The 22,403-nt window shown below is 39.6% G+C and overlaps 1 protein-coding gene across 1 annotated transcript in view; it reads left to right on the top strand.

Annotated features, from left to right (window-relative positions):
• The window catches only part of BRINP1 (BMP/retinoic acid inducible neural specific 1), a 195,829-nt gene that overhangs the window by 156,336 nt on the left and 17,090 nt on the right, over nucleotides 1-22,403 (top strand). Inside the window, exon 7 of the mRNA XM_007968244.3 lies at nucleotides 3,231-3,453. Within this exon, the coding sequence (XP_007966435.3) occupies nucleotides 3,231-3,453 (223 nt within the window). The remainder of the gene's footprint in view (nucleotides 1-3,230; nucleotides 3,454-22,403) is intronic.

Raw genomic sequence — 22,403 nt, 5'->3', positions numbered from 1 at the left:
ACACCCATTAGTGCACTGAAAATCCTGGGAGCCCGTAAAAGAGAAAAGTTCATGATGGCAATGTACTATGATGATTATTTGGCCCCAAACAAAGGAAGCATTTGATAAAATGCTTTTTCAAAAAGGTTTCACTGATTACTAAAAACAAACAAACAAACAAAACAGAAGGAATTTAGCCTATATGCACAAGGAGTAAGACTCTTTAGCATACAATCCTTATTCCTAAGGAAAAGAAACCACTTTAAGTGGGTGTGTGAGGAAACACAGAAAACTGAGATGCTGCTGAATAAGCTGAACAGGCCAAGAAAATGATTTATGTCACACTTTATCCCCAAAAGGCATACACTCCCTCTAGATTTCCCGTGCTTCTCTATTTGAAATGGTTTTACCCTTTAAGATAAATCCATTCATCCATATGTGCATCAGAGGCTTGTGCTTATGAGTTTTCCTTTGGTCCATTTTTAGCCCTTAACCTTCACTACTCAGCCCAGGTGATTTGGAGAGATTAATGACCAGCCCAAAGTAAAAGGCATTGGTTCCTTGATGGCTCTGGAGTGTGGGTGGCCAAATAGGACCTAGTTTCCTACACAAATGGCAGTCTACATCTCCTTGCTGGGGGATTGGTTGGAGTACCTCTACTTTTATTCAAGAAAGTTGGCCGGGCGCAGTGGCTCACTCCTGTAATCCCAGCACTTTGGGAGACCACGGTGGGCGGATTACGGAGGTCAGGAGTTCGAGACCAGCCTGACCAATATGGTGAAACCCTGTCTCTACTAAAAATACAAAATTAGCCGGGCATGGCGGCACATGCCCGTAATCCCAGCTACTTGGGAGGCTGAGGCAGGAGAATCGCTTGAACCTGGGAGACAGAGGTAGGAAGGAAGGAAGGAAGGAAGGAAGGAAGGAAGGAAGGTAGGCAGGCGGGCGGGCGGGCGGGCAGGAGGGAGGGAGGGGAAAGGAAAAGAAAAAGAAAAGAAAAAAAAAAAGAAAGTTAATGTATTTAACTCTTAAATCTATTTTCTTATCAGAACCAAATTTGGGTTCATTGGAAGGCCTGTGTTCCCCTTTGGCATCCACAGAACCCTCTGCAAGATAAGCTTTATGTTTTCCATGGGAGGAGAGTCCAGCTGTCCCAAACAGAACAGAGTCATCAGGGCCTATCTCCTGCCTTCAGCCAGCTCACTGAGTCAGTCAATCAGTGCAGCGTCTTGTGTCATTCTGTCAATCTCATGCTACCATCAGTCGAGTATTTTCTGTGTCTTAGGAACTAGTGAGGTAGATGCAGTCCTATGCCACTATGTCATTCTCAGCATTTGATTAGATACTATTATTCCTGTTAGCATATGGGGAAGCTGAGAGAATAAGGGTCCCACAGCTGTTCAGCACTCAAGATGTGACTCCAACTCTCGCCTGGCTGTCTATAATGAAGTGCCTGAGGTTTTTGTAGGAGTCAGAGACTTCTATTTTTTTTTTTTATCACCTTTTATTTACTATTTTCTCCCAATGTACTGAGCCTCAGGATTGCCTTTTTTATATGTCAAGAGGAAATACAATATACTAAGTAAGAACACCGGATTTGGAGTGAGACTCAAGTCTTAATTCTCCTATCTACTGGCCATTTGACCTTGGGCAGGTTTGCTAACTTCTCTGTGCCCTAGTTTCTTTAAAATGGGGACGCTAAAATACCTGCCTCATAGGTTTGCTATAAAATGTGGTCATATATGTTAGGTGATTAGCACTGTGCCTGGTGCCTGTCAAGAGCTATGTAAGCATTTTTAAAAATAAAATGAAAGTATAAATGCATAGTATACCTAAAATGTCCTTGGAGGTTTTATAACATGAAGTGAAAGTGTTAGGCTGAAGACTTATAATATTTATATAAATCCAACCATTAGCCTTTTTTCCTACAAAATGATCAACCCCTTGATATTTTTAATTTTCCAGGGATGGGGTGATAGGGATTAGAATTACAATGGATTGGATTATTAGATTGGAAAACAAAAACTCAGGACACAGGCCTGGATCCTGTCATGTATCAGCCACGTTACCTTTAAAAAATCATCTTCTCATTTTGGGCTTCGGTTTTCCTATTCGTAGAACAAGAAAGCTGAGCTAGATAATTTCTGTGGATGTGCTAAATTGACACTCTGAAACTCAACATCACAAACTGAGGCAGAAACCTTTACCCGGGAGACCCAAGAGTTTGTCACTATCTCTTCAGCTGGAGTTTTTTTGAAATGTGAGATGATGCTAGATGGGGCACATATACAACTTCCAACAACACTGGATTGCCGGGTGGGGAAGTTGGTCCATTTCAGTTCTCTGTCAAACCTGCAGATTACATCAAAGAGAAAGTTTCAATTTGGTGCTAGCATGCCTTTAACACCTCTCTAACACTTGCTGATTTCCTGTGTTTCAACGTGAGAGCAGGCATGGAAGTCTGATCATTTAGCAGGCAACAGTGTCTGACTAGAATTTATTAACATTGTCTTCATCATATTTATTTTTACAGCTACCATCTTCTGAAGGCATGCAATAGTAATTTTCTTTGAAGAATTTGATAAACATTTTGTTTTAGATTTTTTTTTTTTTTTTTTTTTTTTTTTGAGACGGAGTCTCGCTCTGTTGCCCAGACTGGAGTGCAGTGGTGCAATCTTAGCTCACTGCACATCTGCCTCCCGCTTTCAAGCCATTCTCCTGCCTTAGCCTCCCGAGTAGCTGGGATTACAGGCACCCGCCACCACGCCCAGCTAATTTTTATATTTTTAGTAGAGACGGTTTCGCCATGCTGGCCAAGCTGGTCTAGAACTCCTGACCTGTTATCCACCTGCCTTGGCCTCCCAAAGTCCTTGGATTACAGGTGTGAGCCACTGCACCCAGCCTTGTTTTTGAGTTTTAAGTAAAAAACAATGACTTGATTCAAATAACATGTTAAGTAAATGTAATAATATGTGAACAGTACTATAAGGTTGATATTCTGATGCCAGAAGTTTGGGAAGCCCTGTCTTAAACGAGAATGCAGTATGCAGATTCCCTTCATAAGATAGCATAGTAGCTTTTGCCCTTTCTAGTAGGGGCAGGACAGACTAATGCAATGTTCTGTGGCCCTCAGGAAAAAAAATTATATTTGCAGGACTGGTTTATTGGAAAGTGAGACTAAGCATTCAAGGCAACTTTAGTTGGGTGCCATCATGCTTAGCCCTTCTCTCTCGGCCTTTGTCTCTCATTAGATGAGTTTAAATCATTTATGAAGCGCCTCCCCAGCAACCACTTCCTGACCATCGGGAGCATCCATCAGCACTGGGGCAATGACTGGGACCTGCAGAACCGCTACAAGCTCCTGCAGAGTGCCACGGAGGCACAGAGACAAAAGATCCAACGCACTGCCCGCAAGCTTTTCGGCCTCAGTGTACGCTGTCGCCACAATCCCAACCACCAGCTGCCTAGAGAGAGGTAAGTGCTGCCACCACCTCCACCTCTGCAGGCACCTACCTGGCGTGAGCTACGTTATCTTGCTGCAGAGTGAAATGCAATGCAGATGGTGCATTTGCGGGGTGGCGAGCAGGACCCTGCATGGTCCAGACCAACAATTTTCTGGGTCGCCTTTGGGTCCTCACCTACTGGCTCCACATTGTTTCAGATTCCACATTGTTTCCGGAATGTACCATGAATTTTCAGCGTCTGTGTTCTGTCTGATTCACCTGACTGAGGAGGGGAATTACCACTAGCCCTGATAGCTATATGGCATTATCCTGTTTAAAATATATTTTCTATTTAATTTTAAAATTACTGAGCAAAGCCGATTTTAGCATCCCCGTCTTAATGGTGAAGAAACTGGATTAACTAATTAATCATTCACCACCTTATTTATGAGGTCCTTTGAGCAGAGCCTGGAGTGAGTGACACAAATAAGGTACCTGTAGAACAAAATGTCAGGAGACACTCACTTGCAGGGTCACTGAGTGCAGGGTCCTCACCTGAGAGAATGTCACCTTCAGTGCCTGGCTACCTTGCTTTCCCCTCTACCCCCAGCCCTGTCCTGGATATACCGGGTATTTTGCTAGATGGTGGCGAATACAAAGATTGACAAGACAGGGCCCATGCCTCCACAGAATTAGGGTTTATTACTCTCTTAGGGGCACACAAGGAAGGAGCCAGGATTTGAATCCAGGTTTTGCAGACTCTATTCTTCCAGAGCATTTCTGATCTACAGCTGTAGTTCCTCCTGTAGAGGTGCCTCCAGGGTTTCTAAAAGGGCATCACAGGACAGCAAAAAGGGTAGGTTGGGGCTCTCTCTCCACCCTGCTTCAGACAGAGCAGCTCTGCTCTTATTTGTTGCATATTTGGGGGTTCTACCTTCAATTTAGTTCCAAGAAAAAAGATCCACTCTTAAAAGAGTAAGTCCATTCACATTCACCTAGCATACTCTGTGTCAATCACATATTTATATATATGATTGTTACCCTGTTGTACAAATCCAGAAATGGAAACTGAGAGAGGTCAAGTAATTTGTCCAAAGCTACAATATAAATCAGTGGTTCTCACTTGGGGGTGATGTTTTCCCCAGGGGACATTTGAAACTATCTCAAGACAATTTTGCTGATCATAATAGGGGTTAGGGGTATTCGTGCACAGGCAGTTCTCACAACAAAGAAATATCTGACTTCAAAACTTACTGGTGCTCAGGCTTAGCAATTCTGATGTAAGAGAGACAAGATGCCACTTATTTTAGGTTGATGCAAAAGTCATCGTGGTTTATGCCATTATTTTTTAAGTTTTACCATTACTTTTAAGTAACGGCAAAAACTGCGATGATTTTTGAACTAACCTAAATAAATCTATAAATCAAAATCTTATCCTCCTAGCCAGGCTGTTCTACTAGCTCTCAACATTTAACAACAATGGCCGTCTTCTACAGCAGTTCATCCACCTAATTATCCCATGGGGCGCACCCTTTCTTCTTTTGTTTTTCTTGAGTCAGAGCTAATGCTGTTGTTCCCTCCATGAAGTCTTTCTGGACTGTACTAGCCAATATAGAAAGCTTCTTATTCTAGATTCCTACTAATCTAAAATCCTTTCCTTGGTCAGCATGTTTCTGTCTCTTTCGCGCCTTATGAAACCTCCTCCTTGTACAGACATTCATGCTCATCTCTGTTTTCCCCATTCCCTCCAAATTTGAGCCCCCTGCTTTGCATCTAGCTTGTGATACTTATATTATTTTGCGGATCAAATAGAATTTCTTTTGCTAGTTTCTTGTTGCAATGCTGCTGAAGCAGGGATTAGAAAAGGTCACAAACTTGCTTTCTTGTCAAGCACAACAGATGCTCAGGCTGCTACCACGAACGAGTCTCTGAAGAAGCTTCCTTTTAGATCCATCGCACATCTGCCATGAGACCCGCATTGAGCACGGTGGGAAATTCAGAAATGCACACAGGGAACAGTGCTGTGGAAGATGTCTTGTAGAGCAGGAGTGGGGAGGGGTTCTTTTGTCAATCAGACCCCATATGTATTAGTTTATGACAGTTGCCATAACTAAGTACCATGGACTCAGCTGCTTAAACGATAGAAATTTATTTTCTCATGGTTCTGGAGGCCAGAAGTCCAAGATCAAGATGTCAGCAGGCTTAGTTTCTTCTGAGGCCCCTTTTTCTGGCTTGTGGATGGCTGTCTTTTTCTCCCTGTGTTTCCATGTGTGCATGTGTCCTAATATCCTCTCTCTCTCTCTCTTTTTTTTTTTTTTTCTTTTTTTTTTTGAGATGGAGTCTCGCTTTTTCACCCAGACTGGAGTGCAGTATAGCGATCTTGGCTCACTGCAACCTCCACCTCCCAGGTTCAAGCGATTCTCCTGCTCAGCCTCGCCTTCCGAGTAGCTGGGATTACAGCCATGCGCCCCCACACCCAGCTAATTTTTGTATTTTTAGTAGAGACGGAGTTTTGCCATATGGGCCAGGCTGGTCTCAAACTCTTGGCCTCAGGTGATCCACCCACCTCAGCCTCCCAAAGTGCTGGGAATGTAGGTATGAGCCACCATGCCACCTCTCTTAAGAGGATACAGTCATATTGGATTAGAATTGACCTAAATGGCCTCATGTTAACTTAATTACCACTTTAAAGACCCTGTCTCCAAACACAGTCACAGTTTGAGGTCCTGGGGGCTAGGACTTTAAGTTTGGAGGGGTATATAATTCAGCCCAGAATATTATAGGAGGTAGCTTTTGATCAGATCTTAAGTGAAGAAGCTGTGCATCCCAAGGAGCAATGAAGCTCGATGCAAATCTGGTTGAGGAGGGCAACGTTTCACCATTATGAGAATAAGATCCAAAGGTCCAAAGACGTTGGGCAGGCATATTTATTAAAGGTGAGTGAAATCTCCAGAGCACCAAGCATCATCATATATGCTAAGTTCAGGGAAGACTCGAGAGGATTTTAGAAGGAGCGTAGCTGGATAGGCATTACAAGGGAAGAAGGAGGGACAAAGCTGGGTAATAGGAGTAACACTGGGAAAAGTCAAGGAGTCTGGATTTATGTTCCACCATTAGTAAGCTGTGTGTCCTTGGGCAAGTCACTTCATCATGCTCACTGCAGGTGTCTGCATCTTTGAGTGAGTCTCTGCTCTCCTTTTGCAAGTTGTCAGGTATAGATAGCTAAAAATGTTCTATCATCACTGGATCCTTCAAAGAAAGAGCTCACAGTGTTGCCCTCTCTCTTCCTAAGGAGGAGAAAACCTGCCCTAATCATAATATTCTTCTCACCTGGAGAGGACATCTGGCGTTCCACCATTGCGGGTAACTCAATTATATTAATTTGAGGAGTTTTGAATGCTTGGTACTGAGGGGTGGGAGCACACAGACTCTAGGCTCTGTGGCCTATTCCTCTGAAGCCTTCCCAGGAGAGATGAACTTCCTTGGCCTGGCTGTGGGCTGCTTCCTGACATCTGAATCTGAGGCTTTAATGAGCATTTCTCACACTGCAGGGCACCTCTGTGGCACAGAGCAGTGTCAGGTAGAGGTGCTAACACTAGGAACCTTGGGCCACCTCTAGCTGAGCAAGCTGGTATTTGCAAATGAACTGATTGCACGGTTTCAATGTGTCTGCTTGCTGAAGTCTGTGGAAGATGAGTGTGCTGAGCAGGTGCCATTACTGCAGCTGGTGCCACAGAGATGTTTACTTATCTCACAAACAGGTGGCATTGTTAAGGTGAGGTGGGAGAGGGAAATAAGGAACAAGCACAGGGCCTTAGCCACACACGGACTGGTCCGAATCCTGGCTTCATTGCTTACCAGACACAGAATTTTATGTAAGGCCCTGCACCTAATTTGTGAAAGGGGATAATAACACTTGCCTTCAGGTTAAGTATGATGATTAAGATTTTAAATTTTAAATAGCCTTGGTAAAGTGCCTGAATCAGTTAAAAGGAAGGGAGGAAGGGGGAGAGTAAGAGACAGAAGGGAAGGAGCTGTCACTTAGTATATGTATTCTAAAGGTCAGGCACTGTTCTTTAGCATCTTATATGAGATTAACTAATTTCCTCCTCACTACAGTCTTATGAAGTGATCCTGTTACCATTCCTATTTTACAGATAAAGGAACTGAGGCACAGAAAGGTTAATAATGTACACAAGGTCAATAAATGTTAATTTATTGTTACTTCAAAGAAATGTTAAGATTTAGATTTAGTGAGAGGTCAATTATAGTTAATTAAAACTTGGCTTCAGTACTTGCTAGAAACTTAATATTGGCTGGAAGACAAAAGGGATATTTTGGCAATCTATTAGTGTAAAACTATTCATCCCAAAATTTAGTGGCTCAAAACAACACTATGTTATTATCTATTATGCATCTGTATGTTGACTTGGTACAGCTGAGGGTATCTCTAGTTGGCTGGGGCTCTTGTCATCTGGGGGCTTGACTGGGCGGCATCTCCGCAATGACACACTCTCAGAGTCAGTTGATGCTGACTGTCAGCTGGGGGCTCAGCTGGGGCTGTCGCTGGAGTACCCACACAGGACCTCTCCATGGGGACTGGACTTCTTGCAGCATGGCAGCTGGGCTGAGAGGGAGTGTTCTGAGACCAAATGGAAGCTGTAAAACTTATTCAAAACTTAGCCTTGAAAGTCAGAGAGCATTATTTCCACCACATTCTGTTGGCCAAAAGCCTAACCTAACTTCAAGGGTGTGAGTATTGGGAGGTGCTGTTCATTATGGGGGCAGGGGACATATATTTTGGAGATGAGGTACAATAGAAATTGAGTAGAATTGGAGCTAGAGGTGAGTATCAGATATAGGGAACATAAGATTAATAATAATAACAGCAATAATGAAGCAATAGCAGCTACTTACTGAGCAGCTATTATAACAAGCAATAGAGTTGGCTGTGTGTAAAGATTCTGGAGTTAGACTGCCTTGGTTGAAATTCCAACTTTTTCACCTGGTTACATTGTAAGTCTGGAGCAAGTTACTGAAACCTTGGAGCCTCAATTTTCTTGTCTGTGAAATGGAGCTAATTATAGTGCCTACATCATAAGGTTGTTTTCAGGATTAAATGCTTTAACCTACATAAATTGCTTAGGACCCTGAGTAGCACATGGATAGCACTCAATACATGTTAGGTGTTGTTCTTATTTTTTTTCCCCCAAGCACTGGTATTTGGCATATACATTTCTTAGCACTCAGTAATTAGTTACCCAATGAAATTGAGCTTTGGTGACATATATTTTTTATCTAATACTCATGCCATCTCTGTGAAGTAGATGCTGTTGGATCATTTATGGGTTGGGGAACTGATAAGGCAGATGTGATTAATTTATCCAAGGTCACATGGGCAGGTAAGGAGCAGATGAGATTTATTTTGCTGACTTTACTGTTGGACTTGATGGTCAAGATCACTGTGCAGAGCAGCAAGAACCCATGTTGTCTAAGCAATGTGCAGTGGCAGATAGGTGACTGTATTCGGTTTGGGGAGCCCTGGTTTAGCATGTGGTAAAGCCAAAGGCAGGGTTTGCTCATCAAGGTTGAGGGTAGTAGACCAGCATTGAAATATATAGACTCTAGTGTGCTGAGATGCAGGAAATGGCTCTGAATATGGAGCCCTGAATTAACTCTCAAGCCCAAGCAGAAACCTAGAAAGACATATTCCCTGTAGGTAACCAGAAGAGGCTGGGTTCAGTGCAGTCCAACTCAGCATGCATTTCCTGAAAGCGTACTGTATGCCAGGCTTTGGAAGCATGAACATAAGTAAGATTCATCCCACCCCAAGTCCCAGTGCTTGTTGAGAGGACAGCAGCAAGAGAATTCCAGACCACACCTGTTGATGGGGACCAGAATAGGTCGACCAGATATTTATTGGGTAATCATTATGTATTAGGTTCTGTTTGAGGATTTGGGTATACTGTGATAGATTTCTGTTAGCCTGCAGGAGAGTTGGCCCTAGAGTCAGACTGCAGCTGACTGACTTTCAAGGAAAGGCAGGGATCCATAGTAAGATTCCTGTGGCTTGTCTTGCCACCAGGAGATCCTTACACTGTGCAGTTAAAAAGGGAAAGGTGGGCTTTAGGTTTGGTCTCAGCTATTACTGGACACTGAGACTTTTTAAGCGTTGGCTTTATCACCTAAAAAATGGGTATAATTTTTTCTGATTGCCTACCTCAGAGGGTCACTATGGAGCTCACCAGGGGTAGTGTATAAATTTGTGAACTCTAAATGCTGTAGAAAGGGGGCTATGCAATTGGGGTGAAGTTGAAGCCAAACACGTCAGGAAGGGAATGGGAATGGGGCTGAGTTCAGGTTCATGGCAACATTTAATAGTTAACACTTCTAAAGCATTTACCATGCACCAGCCACTGTCTTACGGCTTTCATCTTATTTAATCACTGTAACAACCCTATGAGGTAGCACTAATTTATCCCACTTTATGAATAGAGAAATTAAGGCATAGAAATGTTAAATGACTTGCTGATTATTAAGTAGCAGGTAGAAGACAGGATTCAAGCCCACCAGAATCTCTGCTTGTTACTCCTCTGCTATTCTACCAATCCCCGAGGCAAGATGATCCAAGGTGTTTAAATGACCTGCCAAGACTAAAAACTGCATTGCATAGTGGTGGAAATTGCCTGTCATGGCAAAAGGGAGATGAAGGAAGGAAGGAAGAGAGGGATGCAGGAGAGAAAAGGAAGAAAAAAAAAAGAAGAGAGAGGGGAAATAAGGTAGAAAGGAAGGGAGGGAGGAAGAAAAGAAGCACAAAGTCATCTTGGGCAATACTGAATTTAGCCAGTTCCTGTGCAATTACATGAATGTTTACTAACCACCTTATCTTCCAATCTTGTGTCAGCCACTGGAAGGCATTTAAAGATACAAGCAACTGTGCCTTGGTTCTCCAACCATCATTATCTAGCCTCTAGGTGTGTGAAAATGCATTGTTTTGTGAAGCCAGAGACCTGAGTTCAAGTCCTGTTCTGCCCTGTGTGGGCTGGACTAAACCTATGACCTGAGTTCAAGTCCTGTTCTGCCCTGTGTGGGCTGGACTAAACCTATAACTGATACTCTGGAGAGCACTGGGTAGAGAAATCGTGACTTGCAGAAGTGGAATGAAGGTTGAGTAGTGAACAATTGTACCTCACCTTCAACTAGAGCAGTTCTTTAGCAGTTTTCTTTATGGAAATTCTGAATTAAAATTCATTCGCGAACATAAGGTGATTTTTCCTTCTTTCTTTTTGCTAAAACAAAAACAAGACTCAATTATCTCTGAGGTCCTTCCCAACTCTAAGAGACATAACATTTACAGAGAATGAGAGTAGTAGTTCAATTCAAGAATATTGGGAGAAGGTCATTAATTGAATCTTTGAGCAGCATTGCTTTCAGATGATGCTAATTAGTCAATTTTAATGAGTAGCTTATAGTTCAAACTAAAATCTTCTTTTGCCTGAAATTACAATGGCCTTTTAACTAAGTCTTCCAGAGTCTACTCTAGTCACTTTCCAATCTATGTTCCATGGCAGTCAGAATTATTACTTAAAAAGCAAATTCAATCTTGTCACATCCCTGTTTAAAACTTTTTGGTTACTACTTACTGCTTTTAGGAGAAAGAATGAAATCCTGAGGTGGCCGATAGATCGGCCATGAACTGGTTCCCACCTACCCCATGGCTGGGTTCCACACCATTTCTTGACTCTCTCAGTGACAGGACAGTTCTGCTAATTTTCTTTGAGTTAACTAAATGCCTAATTCGACCCCTCCCCATAGCCCTTCATTTCAAACGCTTCACGTGGGCTGTTCCTTCTGCTTGAATGTGCTTCCTTTTTTTTCTTTTGTTCTTCACTATGGTAGCTTCTACCTGCCCTTCAGATCTCAGGCTCAAAGATTCATTCCTCAAGAACATGGTCCCTGCATTGAAAGGCTGTTTCAGGACTTATTTTATATGCTTCCCTATCATTCTAATTTTCTAGTTGAACCCAAGTTCCAGTTTACCGTCCAATTTACCAGTATATGTTTTTTCTTTTCTTTTTCTTTTTTTTTTTTGGTTTTGTTTTTGAGACAGAGTCTTGCCTTGTCACCCAGGCTGAAGTGTAGTGGTATGATCATAGCTCACTGTAGTCTCAAACTCCTGAGCTTAAGTGATCCTTCAGCCTCAGCCTCCCAAGAATCTGGAACTACAGGTGTGCACCACCATACCTGGCTAGCTTGTCTAATTTTTCATATAGCTGGAGCCTCAGTTTATGTTGCCCATACTGGTCTCAAACTTCTGGACTCAAGCGATAATCCCTCCTTGGTCTCTCAAAGTGCTAGGATTACAGACCTGAGCCACTGCACCTGACTCCCATTTTCCCTTTTTAAATCTATTTATTAATGCCTATCTCTCCCATGAGACTATCAGCTCACTCATACATCTTTTTCTATATTCTTCGTAACTTTGTTCTTATAGCTTCCTACCACACGACCTGTCACACAGTAGCCATTCAAAAACCTTTGTTCAATGAATGGACACATAGATTATTTGCTTCTCTGAATGTGCCACAAAGGCATGTTGACATAATTTTCTGCAAATTGAGTTCCATGTTCATATATAAAGTGTATGTACTTTCTACATATGTTGAATGTATTTAGATTATCTTCCTCATTCACAAATGAAGAAACTAAGATCAAAGGGAGGTAAGTGAGTTTTCCAGGGTCACTCAGGGAATTTATGAACAGATCATAACTAAAATTCAGGCCAGTAGACTGACAGTCCATTGTGGCAAAATCGAAACTGCAAATGGTGATCGTCTTCAACTGACCTGAATCCAAATCCTAAAGTTATTTCTTGTTATGTCTATTACTTTGGAAAAACAGATACTATTCAATTCAATGAAATGAAGTAAAACTCCTAGCATCAAGTAGGTGCTTAAGGTCAGTGTGATTTGATATTTCTTCCTTACATCTGGCTATCACCTGGTTATTTTTAAAGATTAGAGTATTGTGAGGCAAATAAGATCCATGGAAGCTTAACTTGAGGGCAGACAGTAGAACTATTAGCATTTTCTGATGATGCTTGGTCTTTGATTTATTTTTGCTTCTCAAATTCACGTGGCCTTAACCCAGCAGTCCGAGCCTTAGCCAAGCACAATGTAATTATCCATTGTTGAGATGAAAATCTCATGGGGGCATCAACTTCAGGCTCAGATGCTGGGGCCGTAGCTTCTGAACCCATGTCAGCTTTTAACATATTTCCTTCTCCATACAGTGTTTAATTGGTGTCTATAGAAAGACTCTGGCTACCAAGATAATTGTTATCTCTATTCTGACGACCCTCAATATTCACACTGATTTTGATTCTTCTCTGTGAACCCTGTGCTTACTTGCCTCTGGATTTCATCTCCATAGACTCCTGCAGTGGGGCAGAGGGATATGGCTTCTTATATTTTATTGAACTCAAGTCAGTTTCAGTTTATTAGACTGACAGTCCCGGCTCTGTCATTTATTAGATGTGTGACCTCCAAAAGTCTCCAAACCTGAGCCCTCTGTTTCCCCATCTGTATGGTTAGGATAATAAGAATAGCTACCCCACGGAGTTGATGTCCTAGTCAATTTATATGATATATGTAAAAATTCTTCATAACTTGTAAATAAATATACAGATATAATATTAATATATTCAAGGCTGGGCATGGTGGCTCATGCCTATAATCCCAGCAGTTTTGGAGGCTGATGCCAGTAGATCACTTGAGGCCAGGAGTTCAAGACCAGTCTAACCAACATGGAGAAGCCCCGTCTCTACTAAACAATACAAAAATTAGCCTGGCATGGTGGTGCACACCTGTAATCCCAACTACTCGGGAGGCTGAGGCATGAGAATTGCTTGAGCCTGGGAGGCGGAGGTTGCAGTGAGCCAAGATCACACTACTGCACTCAAGTCTGGGCAATAGAGCAAGACTCTGTCTCAAAATAATAATAATAATGATAATATTTTCAAGAGCACAGCAGTAGTAGACCCTAGATATTTGATGACAACACTTTCTATTTCCAAGAAGCGGATGTTTCTGTTGCATAAAATAAAGCATGAGCCTAACAAACAAAATGTAATCAAGAGAAACAAAAGAACTTAAGAACCTTAGGACTTCAGACTCTCTAGTCTGACAAACCGAAGTGTGTGACTATCATTTACTATTAATAGTACTTGGCATAGCATTAAGGCATTCAAACTTCAATTTTCTACATAGCATGATGGAGAGAAAAATAGTAGCCAGCCTTGGAAAGCCAATAATAGAACACAGATGCCAGGGTTAGCACATAGTAAAATGGCAAAGCATGAGGCTCTTCATTGGACAGAATTGGAGACCAATAGTTTGTTGGTTAATTGAAAAAGTGAAGTTAAACTAGGAAATCCTAAAATGTATACATGCTATACATATATGAACCATTTTATTTTAACTTAAAAACATATAAATGCAAATTTCTTGGTCAGCCTCATGAAGTAAAGCCAAAATCTTGTTTGAGGGTGGTGGTATATTTTACTTAACATTCTACCAGTGTTCCTGCATAAACCATGCCATAATTGCATAACATTTCAAACTTCGGTCTATTCAAAGTGGAGCAACAGCTTAGACTCTTAAAAAACAGCTTAAATGTTTGTGGATTTTTTGTTATTTCACCTTTATTTAAATCGATGGTCATTTTTGTCAATAACTCATCTTTATAGAATTTCTCACTGAATTCAAATTAGTTTCCACAGAAAAAAGCAATTCACATTTCATTGATTTATTTTAGTTTTAATTTACTTATTTTATAAGTTTTTAGCTATATTATAAGATATAATAATAGCAACTACAACAGGCATAAACAGGTTTGGGAATAAGTGAAACTGACTTTCAGGTTGTATGCTTCTTACTTGGTGGAAATAGAAGCATGTGGAAGTGTAACCGACCAGACAAAAGTGTTCAGTGCACCATCAGCTTCGCACACCACATCTATCTGATGGGAGGAAGAGCCATTTTCCCAAAGTTACTTCATGGAAGTCAATTAGGAGAGCTTGTCGCTTGTCCCACTTGACAGAGAAGCTCTGATTCCTAGTAACTTGCCACTCTTAGTGGAACAACTTGCTCAAGATCACCTATTACAGTAAGAAAAAAATGATGGTAATAATAGCCGATACACATGGAACATTTATTACGTACCAGACACAGTTGTCGATGCCTTACATATATTAATGTGTGTAATCCTTACAACAGCCCTATCAAAAAGGTTCTACTCTGCTTCCCATATTATAGACAGAGAGTTTGAGTAGCCAAGGGAAATGCTGCAAGAGAAGAGGAGTGTGAGAGAAATGCATTCCTGCTGGGGAGACTGGAAAAAAATACTTTCCTCTGTCTGAATTACTTTATTCATCCTTTAATTTTCAGATTCATCCCTGATTTCTTAGGAATATTTGGTCTGACTCAGTGGACCAAGTTGCACCATCCTATTAAATGCCTTTACTGCATCTTCTGTTTCATTTTTTCTAGCACTGGCCATATTTGCAATGCTGTGTTTAAGCCCAGACTTCCCCTACTTGACCTCAAATTCGGTGAAGACAGATAACTTGTTTTCCTTGCGAATCAGTGTTTCCTCAGTGATGGGTAAAGTGCCTAGAACCTCACAACACAGCCTTTGCTGCACTGAAGTGAGGGGACATTTCACACGAGAGCTGAGGGACGATTATGCTTTGTACTTGCAGTGAAAAGAATGATTTTCCATTAAAGAAAACAATACGTACCTATGAAGAATAGAGTGTGGGATTAATTTTATCCAGAAATGTCAAATCAGAAACCAGAAACAGGATATAAGTCAGGATTAAGTACCTGGGCTTTGGAACCAGAGGACTGAGGTTAAATCTTGGCAAGCAATGTGCTCAGTGTCCTCTGGCCCTGAGTGTCCTCATCTGTAAAATGAGGATGATATCTCCTCCACAGGGTTATTGAGAGGATCACCCAAGATACATATTCACTATTCCTAGCATGTAGTAAGTGGTCAACAAATATTAGCACTTAGGGAAATTGTCCTTATTGTTATTGAATAAGGTTAGACCTTTATGTTGGGAAATTATGGAGGGATTGAATACCTAGTGGTAGAGTTTGTGTCTTATCATTAAGGTGATGTGAAGCCAGCGGGAAAAATAATAGAAGGGATGCTGTGGTTTAGTAAATGTTCTCTGATAGCTATTAGAAAGGTGAACTAGAGAATCAATGGGATCTCTCTTTTGGGTGTAAGAGGATTCAGTATTTCTTCTCTGTGCTGACATGATCTGTGGATCAAAACACTGCTTCCCAAACTGGAATTGGCATCACAGTCACCCAGAGTACTTTCTGAACATACATTCCTGGGCCTTGTGTCCAGGGTTTTTGATTCAGTAGAACTGAGGTGGGTCCTAAGTCCTGGGTGATACTGATGCCACTGGTCTAAGCGCTATACCAGACTTGGATTAAATATCTCTTCACCGCCTTAAATATGGTCTCACCTCTTTCTATGTACTTGGTAGAAACTAAGCAAAAATGAGTTCCCCTAAGTGAATCTTATAGGACTTTGAAAAGGAGGAAAATATGGAAGTGGTATCTGTGTTTGAATAAGTTTAGAAAATGTTGAATTTTTAAAAATGCTAAATAAAGAAGAGGTCAAGTTGGCATATTTTTCAAATTTATTTGGCCATAGAATCTTTCTTTTTGAGGTTTTTCAAGAGATTGGGCTCCTCAAAACACAGCTTTGGAAAAAAAGTGGTTTACACCAGATTAAGAAGCAATGACCCAGATTATTTGGTGTGATACCACAGGCTGTCATATTCCCTTGTTGTCAGTAGAGATCGTCATCTTTCAGTAAGTCTTCTTTGAGTTGAGTTTCTAACACCTTCTGCTTAAGCAGATGCTAATGGCTTTGTCTCCCTGTAGGTACCACCTCTGCTGAGAGGTGGCAAGACTGCTAACCAGCAGCTGCAGAAGTAACAGCAGGAAGGTGCTCCATTTCTGGTATAATTAGGAAATAAATTTACCCCATGTGGCTTAGGGACATTCCTAACCTTAAAAAGTAAACTATCACCAAGACAAATACCTTATGTATAGGTTACTTTAAAGTCTGCAAAGGGCTTTCACACTGATGATGTTATGTGATCGGAATAACCAGTGGGTGAGCTAGAGTGAGGATCAGTGGATCTCCCCGTTTAGAGAGGAGAAAACTAAGACTCACAGAAATGAATGACTTGCCCAAGATTATAAAGTTATACTTGTTATTCTGTTGCCATCCTACATAGGCATAGGCCTCGTTTCTTGTCAAATAATATTTACATTAATATTTATACTGAATCTTCCTTTATTCATTCATTCATTTATTCATTCAACAAATATTTAGTGAATACTCACTAAGTGCCAGGCAGGATACAAGGGGAAGAGGGGTGAGCAAGACAATGAGTGCCCCTGCTCACAAAGAGCTTGAGATCTAGAAGATAGACTACCTAGAAGATAAAACTGGCCCAGAATTGGTTTTGCAACCATGTTTTACTTTAGAAACCTGAGGCTCAGGAAGGCTAAATGACCTAATATTATGAAATCATAAAATTTTGTACCTGAAAGAAACTTAAAAGATTGTCCAATCTATTCTTATCATTTTATTAAGGAGTAAAATGAAACAGAGTGTTTTGTCCTGAATTACTATGTTAATTTTTATTATGTAGAAAATTACCATAAATTAAGAGACTTCATGTACATTTATTATGTCATAGTTTCCAGGGGTCAGGAGTTTAGGTATGGTGTAGCTGGGTCTTCACTTTATGCTTCACAGGCTGAAATCAAGGTGTCGCACAGACTTACCAGTGGGCTCTGGGGAAGAATCCAAGTCCAAGCTCCTTCAAGGTGTTGGCAGAATTTAGTTCCTTGTGGTTGTAGGACTGAGGTTATTTTGCCTAGAGGCCCTTCTCCAGGCCTTGCACAAGGTCCTCTTCATCTTCAAAAGAATAAAGGTGCATGGAGTCCTTCTCACACTTCAGACTTTTCTGAGTTCTGCCAAAGCGAGAGAAAACTCTCTCCTTCTAAAGGGACACATCTGATTGGATTAGGTCCACTAAGATAATCTTCCTCTGTAGGTCTACTCTGTTATGTAAAAGAACACAGTCACTAGAGTGCTATCTTATCACAGTCACAGGTCCTGGGGACTAGAGCCTGGAACCTTGGGGAGGAGGAAGGCATTTTTAGAACATTCCCTAGTACAGTGGCATAGTTTGGGAATAATAGAATGAAAAAGAGATAACCTGAGTTCTCTTTGGAGCTCATAAAATATAGTGTTATGAATATATATTTCTGTATAACAAATTGACCCAAATTTAGGGGCTTAAAATACCAATTATTATATTATGCTCCCCATCTGTGGGTCAGGAATTCATGCTGGAAGTTGCTGGGCAATTATGTTCTATGTGGAGTTGATTGCAATCACTTGTTGGTGTTTAGCTGGCAGTGAAGCTGGCCTGGAAGTCCCCAGAGGGCTTCCCTCACATGTCTGAAGCAGAGACGGCCAGAAGGCCGGCCTCAGCTGGGCAGTTCTTCCTTTCTGAGATCTCTCTGTGTAGTCCTACAGCAGAGCAGCCAGATTGCTTACAATGGATCTCAGAGGTACAAAAGGGAGTTTTCCAAGAGATAGGAGGTGAAAGCTGCCAGTCTCTTCAGGCCTATACCTATAAACTGTATGAATCACTTATTACATTGGTCAAAGCCATGGTAGGATCTTCCCAGATTCAAGGGGAGAGTAGCAAAGGATTTGTGGCTACCTGATACATAGAGTAGGTTTTTCATTTGTTCATTTTTTCCAGTGTAAAACATTAATTTTTTTGCAAGCACTTTATTTTTTGAAAACAAATTTTATTGTGTTTATTTGAGGTTTACAACATGCTGTTATGAGATACATATGGACAGCAAAATGGTTACTATAGTGAAGCAGAATAGCATAGCTATCATCTCACCTAGTTTTTGTTAGAAGAGCAGCTAAAATCTATTTAACAACAATCCCCAATGCTGTATTAATTCTGTAAATGTGTTCATCCTACTTATTTGCTATTTTGTATCCTTTGACCTATATTTCTCCATTTCCTCTCCCCCTACAAGCACAGTAACCACTATTTCCATTATCTATTTCTCTACCTTTATGTATTTGAGCTCTTTTTTTCTTTTCCTTCTGCATTTAAGTGAAATCATGCAATATTTTTATTTCTGTGTCTGGATTATTTCACTTAGAATAACGTTGAGTAGACCTATCTATGTTGTAACAAACAGTAGGATATTATTCTTTTGAAGCTGAATAATATTATATCGTATACATATAGTCAGCCTTCCATACCTGTGGATTCCACATCCATGAACGCAACCAACTATGGATAAAAAATTTTTGATAAAATAACAATGCAATAATAAAAATAATACAAATTTTAAAAATGTAGCATTATAACCATGTCATGGTATTTACATTGCATTAGGTAATATAGGTAATCTATAAATGTTTTAAAGTATACAGGAAGACATGGATAGGTTATGTGTTTAGGTTATGCAAGTACTATCCCATAAAAGAGTCTTGGATATCATCAGATTTTGGTATTTTGGGGGGGTTGAGGAGCCAGTTCCCAGTAGATACAGAGAAACAATTGCATATCACATTTTCTTTATACATTTATTTGTTGATAGTTATTTAGGTTCTTCCCTTATCTTGGCTATTGTAAATAATATTGCAGTTAATATGGGAGTGCAGATATCTTTATCTGTGCTGATTTCATCTCCTTTGGGAATATACCCAGAAGAGGGATTTCTGTGTTGTATGGTAGTTCTATTTTTAATTTCTTTAGGAACCTCTATATTATTTTCATAACGGCTGTACCAGTCTACATTCCCACCAACAGTATACAAAGGTTTCCTTTTCTTCACACCCTCACCAACATTTGCTATCTCTTATCTTTTTTATAATAGCCATCCTTATGGGAGCAAGGCGATATCGTATAGTGGTTTTAATTTACACTTCTCTGATTATTAGTGCTGTTGAGTACCTTTTCATATTCCTGTTAGCCATTTTTATGTCTTCATTGGAGAAATGTCTGTCCAGGTCCTTTCTTCATTTTTTAAATTGGGTTATTTGTTTTTCTGCTATTGAGTTGTAAGAGTTCTTTATAAATTTTGATCATTAATCTCTTATCAAGTATGTGGTTTGCAAATACATTTTCCCAGTCTGTAGGTTGCCTTTTCAGTTTGTTAAATATTTCCTTTGCTGTGAAGAAGCTTTTTAGTTTACTATAGACTCATTTATATTTGTTTTTGTAGCCTGAGCTTTTGGTATGATATCAAAAAAATCATTGCTAAGGCCAATGTTGAGGAACTTTCTACCTATGTTCTCTTCTAGGAGTTTTTTGGGTTTCAGGTCTTCCAATGAGACCTTTTATCCATTCTGAATTGATTTTTGTGTGTGGTGTAAGATAAGGGTTCAATTTCATTATTCTGCATGTGGAAATCTAGTTTTCCCAGCACCATTTATTGAAGAGACTATCCTTTTCCCATAGTATCCTCTTGGTGCCCTTGTTGAAAATTAGTTCACCAGTTATGATTGGATTTATTTCTGGGCTCTTTATTCTGTTCCATTGGTCTATGCTTCTGTTTTTTTATGCCAGTTCTATATTGTTTTGATTACTATAATTTTGTAGTATAATTTTAAATCAGGAAGCATGATGCCTCCTACTTTGTTCTTCTTTCTCAGTATTGCTTTGGCTATGTGAGTTTTGGTTTTTTTGGGATTGCTTTTTCTATTTCTGTGAAGATTGACATTGACATTTTTATAGGGATTATGTTAAATCATTATGTGGCTTTGAATAGTGTGAATATGTTGATAATATTAATGTTCCCCATCCATGAACACAGTATCTTTTCATTTATTTGCATCTTCTTTAATTTCTTTAATGTTTTATAGTTTTCAGTGCACAAATCTTTAACTTCCTTGGTCAAATTTATTCCTAAGTATTTTTTTTTTTTTGTAAATGAGACTTTTTACATCTCTTTTTCAACTAAGTTATTTGTGTGTAGAAGTGCTACTCATTTTTGTATGTTCATTTTGTGTAATTCAACTTTACTTAATTGATTGATTAGTTCTATTAGATTTTTGTGGGGGAATCTTTGGGGTTTTCTGCATATAGAATTATGGCACTTGCAAATAGAGTTTATTCTTTTTGCTTTCTGATTTGGATGCTTTTTTATTTCTTTTTCTTGTCTGGTTGCTCTTGCTAGTACTTCCAGTACTGTATTGACTAGAAGTGGTAAGAGAGGACATTCTTGCCTTGAATCGAATGTTAGTGGAAAAGCTTTCAGCTGTTTCTTGTTGATTATGATGTTAGTTGTGGGTTTTTCATAAATGCCCTTTTTTATATTGACATTTTTTACTCTATAGCTAAGTTTATGAGTTTTAATAAGAAAAGATTTTTAACTTTGTCAAATACTTTTTTCTGCATCAATTGCGGTAATCTTATGATTTTAATCTTATGATTTTAATCTTTTATTCTGTTAATGTGATATATGACACTTATTGATTTGTATATATTATACCAGCCTTGTGTTCCTGGGATAAATTCCACTTGGTTTAGATGTGTTGTTAAATTCAGCTTGCTAATATTTTATTGAGGATTTTTGCATCAATGTTCATTAAAGACATTGGTCTGCAGTTTTCTTTTTTTTGCAGTGTCTTTGTCTGACTTAGGTATCAAGGTGATGCTGGCCTCATAACGTGTTTGGAAGTATTCCCTCTAGCTCTAGTTTTTGGAAGAGTTTAAGAAGTATTGGTAACAAATATTTTTTGAATATTTGGTAGAATTGAGCCATGAAGTCATGTGGTCCTGGGCTTTTCCTTGGTGGAAGGTTTTTAAATACTACTTCACTTCAATCTCTTTGTTAACGGTCTGTTCAGGTTTTCTTTTTCTTCCTGATTCAACCTTTGTAGGTTGCATTTTCCAGGAATTTATCCATTTCCTCCAGGTTATCCAATTTGTTGGCATATAATTGTTCATAATAGTCCCTTATGTTCCTTTTTATTTCTGAGACATCTGTTGTAGTGTCTCCACTTTCATTTCTGATTTTATTTATTTGAATTTCCTCTTTTTTTTTAGTCTAGCTAGAGGTTTGCTGATTTTGCTTGGTTTTTCAATGAACCAACTCTTGGGTTTATTGATTTTTTTCCATGACTTTTGTGTTCTCTATTTGATTTATTTCTGTTCTGATCGTCATTATTTCCTTCCTTCTGCTAAGTTACAGTTTAGTTTCCTCTTCTTTTACTAACTCCTTACTTTATTTGGGATCTTTCTTCTTGTTTATTATTTATTGCTGTAAACTTCCCTCTGATAACTTCTTTTGATGCATCCTATATGTTTTCATATGTCATGTTTCTACTGTTATTTGTCTCAAGATATTTTTCAGTTTCCCTTTTGATTTCTTCGTTGACCCATTGATCGTTGAGGAGCATGTTCTTTTATTTCCACATACTAGGGAATATTTCAAGATTTCTCTTGTTACTGATTCTAGTTTCATACCATTGTGGTTGGAAATAATACTAGATATAATTGTAATATTATTGAATTTGCTAAAACTTGTTTTGAGGCCTAACATATGATCTATCCTGGAGAATGTACCATGTGCTCTAGAAATGAATGTATAGTCTGCTGATGTTGAATGAAATGTTTTGTATATGTCTGTTAGGTCCATTTGGTCTAAAGTGCAGTTTATTTGGTTATTTTTCTGTCTGCTTGATCTATTCATTGTTGAAAGCAGGGTATTGATGTCCTCTACTATTATTACATAGATATTTATTTATTCCTTCAGGTTCATTAATATTTACTTTATATATTTAAGTGCTCCAATGTTGGGTCCATATATATATTTATATTTGCTATGTCCTTTTGAT

This window comes from Chlorocebus sabaeus, chromosome 12, assembly GCF_047675955.1.
Source record: "Chlorocebus sabaeus isolate Y175 chromosome 12, mChlSab1.0.hap1, whole genome shotgun sequence".
NCBI classification, from domain to species: Eukaryota; Metazoa; Chordata; class Mammalia; order Primates; family Cercopithecidae; genus Chlorocebus; species Chlorocebus sabaeus.
Note: the sequence above shows the minus strand (reverse complement) of the source record. Positions and strands in the feature narration are given on the sequence as shown.